Source organism: Jaculus jaculus, chromosome 6 (assembly GCF_020740685.1).
Source record: "Jaculus jaculus isolate mJacJac1 chromosome 6, mJacJac1.mat.Y.cur, whole genome shotgun sequence".
NCBI lineage: Eukaryota > Metazoa > Chordata > Mammalia > Rodentia > Dipodidae > Jaculus > Jaculus jaculus.
Window position 1 is genome coordinate 7,278,212 of NC_059107.1, and position 3,360 is coordinate 7,281,571.

The window sequence follows — 3,360 nt, forward strand, 5'->3', positions numbered from 1 at the left end:
ACTGTTTTATGAAGATAGTTTATGAAGGTGTTTATATGGAGTATAGTTTGCAGGGCTCTTTTGCATTGGCCAGCATTATGTATCAACTCAAACCAGCTTCAAAAGTTGCATTGGGAAGGGTCTCTACTTCAGAGTCAACTCTGTGCATGATCAATGTTATTTATTTCTTGACTGCTGGGTACTATCCATGTGGGATCTACTCTCTATGTCTAATCCTTCCTTATGGAAGTTTTATTCACGTTTTAATGGTGAAGTGGATTTCTTCACTAAATAAACAGCTACTCAGTTGTGCTCCTTCAGTCTGTGTTGGATTAGTTATAACTCTTTGGAAAAAAATTCTATTATACATTTATTGTTAAATTTATTGAAATATTTTTCTTTGGTTGGTAATTCACTTTTATTTTGAAATTACTGCAAATGCGGGTCTCCAGCCGCTCCACTGGAGGATGCGTTACTGGCGGCAGAACCTGGCGTACAGCTCTAAGGCGTGTTTGGGGAAGATCTGAATTCCAGCTCAAAGGTGTGGGGAGAGCAGTTTGAGCTCTGGCGGTGTTGCATTGTGTGGTGCTGGCTGCTTGGTGGTATCTTTTTGCATGGCTCTGTGAAAAGAGCCAGTTTTGTTTTTTTTTTTTTTCCTTTTTTGCCTTTGACAGGATTCTATTGCACTCTGTAGATCTGAAATAAACTCCCTTCCTCCCATAACCTGTGTCTGTGTGGATGTTTGTCCCAGTAATTTGGAGCTGACTACAACAATAAAAATTGTAAAATCACCACAAATAACATCTACATAATCTTCAATAAGATTCTCTTGACGTTAATGTTTTAACAAACTTCCCTTTTCTCCAGCTGGGCATGGTGGCACACTTCTTAATTCCCAGCGCCTGGGAAGCAGAGGTAGGAGGATTGCCATGAATTTGAGACCACCCTGAGTGAGACTACATTGTGAATTCCAGGTCAGCATGAGCTAGAATGAGACCCTACCTCCAAAAACAAAAACAAAATTTCCCCTTTCCTCTTCTCCCATATATACACATATACATATATTATAACAGAATTTAAATATATGCTTTAAGTAATATGACATGTAAACCTAATATAACATATGGATATTTTGTGAACTCTGTACTGTCTTGAATAAATTATTGGTATCATTTTACTTCTAAGCCCATCAGCATGTATTTCCTAAAAACAAAAATTCTCTTTCATAGCCTAACTTTCAAAAATCTCAAAATTATAATTGATATAGTTATAATTGATATAACATTATGCAATATACAGACCTTATTCAAATATTACCAATTTCTCTGTCATTTATAGCAAAAGAAAAAAAAACTAGATTATGATCCATGGTTGAATACAAGTCCTCACATGTTACTGGGTTGTTAATTCTCTATAATTTCTGTGAATCTGGAACAGTTCTCTCATTGTTTTTTTGTTTTGAAAAAAACCTCACAACATTTATTGTCACACAATAATAATCATCAAAACAATGATGGGAGGCATCAAAACAATATGAACAGAATTATACTTCCAACAGAAGACTCCCTAACCAAAAAAAAAAAAAAAAAAAAAAATCTTGTTTTCTCATCTTCTCACTGCCTTGATCATTTCTAGTTGTAGACGCTTTGTAGCAGGATAATATTATCTCCTTTCAGCACAATCCGACCCAGCTGTTTTCTGGACTTTGTTTTGGAGTGAATTTCTTCCGTACTGTCTAACAGGAGGTTTATGTACGCATCAAAACCAATAGCACAACCCTCTATCCACAGACTCACTCGCTCATAGAGCCACAACTGAATCCCAGACCTATCTTGCAAGTGTCTGAAGATCAAGTTGGTGGGCTGCACCATCACCTTGTGCACCTTTTGGTCCTGGTCATGGTATTGTCATGGCAGAATCTGTTACAAAGACCACATGTGTCCGCATGCCTCCAAGGAAAGCAACTGCCGCAGGTCTCTCGTCCTTAATGCCCTTCGAGATCTTGATATTTTTGTAGTAGAATGTCCCTCAGTTTATAACTTTAAGATAAACTTAACATAGGTTCACAGAGATACTTCTGACCCCAGTTTGTTTTTACAGAGTTCATTCTAAACTTCCCCTTTCCATTTCTGTGCTCTCATCTCACACTGATAAGTATGGTCTTGTTATCCAGTGTGCATTTGCTTATTTCCTTAACTTTGATGTGTGTGACTGTGTGTGTGTGTGTGTAAGGATATATGTGTGCTATAATTTCAGTATTGCTAATCTATGAGACTTAAAACCATACCTGTGATCTAGAATTAACAACCATCGTGGATTTTTGTCTTCAGCATGAAGGTGTGAAAGTAATGTTCCCAGAAATTACTACAGTAGGTTCAGTGAGGTTATGATTCACTTGAATGACTTGTGTTCATTTTCTTCTGCTCCATTCCATTTTAATCCTTTTGTCTCTTATCTGTTGATCTCATTGATTATGCAACAACATGGTTCTCAAAGCTAAGACAAGGCAAAAAGCTATACTCAGATGAATCACTTCCCCAATCTCCGCTGTTGTTCCTGTATCTTGACCCTCTCTACCCTGCACTCTGCACTCACACTGAGCTAATGTCTGATCCATACATGGCTTACTCTTCTGTGGTTTTCTTTCTAAAAATGAGAAAATATAAAATTTATAGAAAATATAAATTTCACCTGCCTTTTTTTGATGAAGATAGACCTCTATAGCTTCCCTTCTGCACTTTGGTTTTTCACCTCACAATCTAGTCTTGCCATTTTTAAATAACCATGTGTTGTCATTTCCCCTTTCATTCCTGACTTTCATGGCCTTGCTTTCCCTCTTTGTTTTTCATGATTACATTTGGAAGGGGGTTGATCAATTATATTAATATGTTCTAAAAGCCTGCTTTGAGTGGGACAGATGGCTCAACAGTTAAATATGCTTCCTACACAAACATGAAGACTAGAGGGGAGCAGAAGACTACCCAAGTACAAATCTCCAGACTCCACTTAAGGCAGCTGGGCATGGCCACAGATTCCTCTAACCCCAGTCCCAAAGGCAGCAGTGGCCAGAGAATCCTTGTTATTCTAAGAGGACAGCAAGCTGTGTAATCAGTGAAGAGATTACTGCTCACAACAAGACCAGGTGGAAGAGCAATGACACCAGACACCCAACATTTGGTTGTGGCCACCACAGGTGAATCTGTAGGATATCATACCACACAACACTGTATACACACAATATGCCACACTACACACACACACACACACACACACACACACACACACACACACAAGCACATGCAGCAAAAAGGTTGCTTTGTGCTTGGTTTTCTAAGCTATTTATTTTTTATTTTCTATTCCATTTATAGTGTCTGCAATTTA

General features: G+C 38.0%; 1 protein-coding gene across 1 annotated transcript; it reads right to left on the reverse strand.

Annotated features, from left to right (window-relative positions):
• Positions 1-1,610: 1,610 nt before the first annotated feature.
• Positions 1,611-2,290, reverse strand: LOC123461442 (small nuclear ribonucleoprotein E-like). The gene is made up of 2 exons (XM_045151695.1): positions 2,267-2,290; positions 1,611-1,871 (listed from the first exon to the last, which is right to left on the reverse strand). Exons 1-2 carry the CDS (start codon positions 2,288-2,290, stop codon positions 1,611-1,613), a joined length of 285 nt encoding a protein of 94 aa, XP_045007630.1.
• Between the last annotated feature and the right edge of the window lie 1,070 nt (positions 2,291-3,360).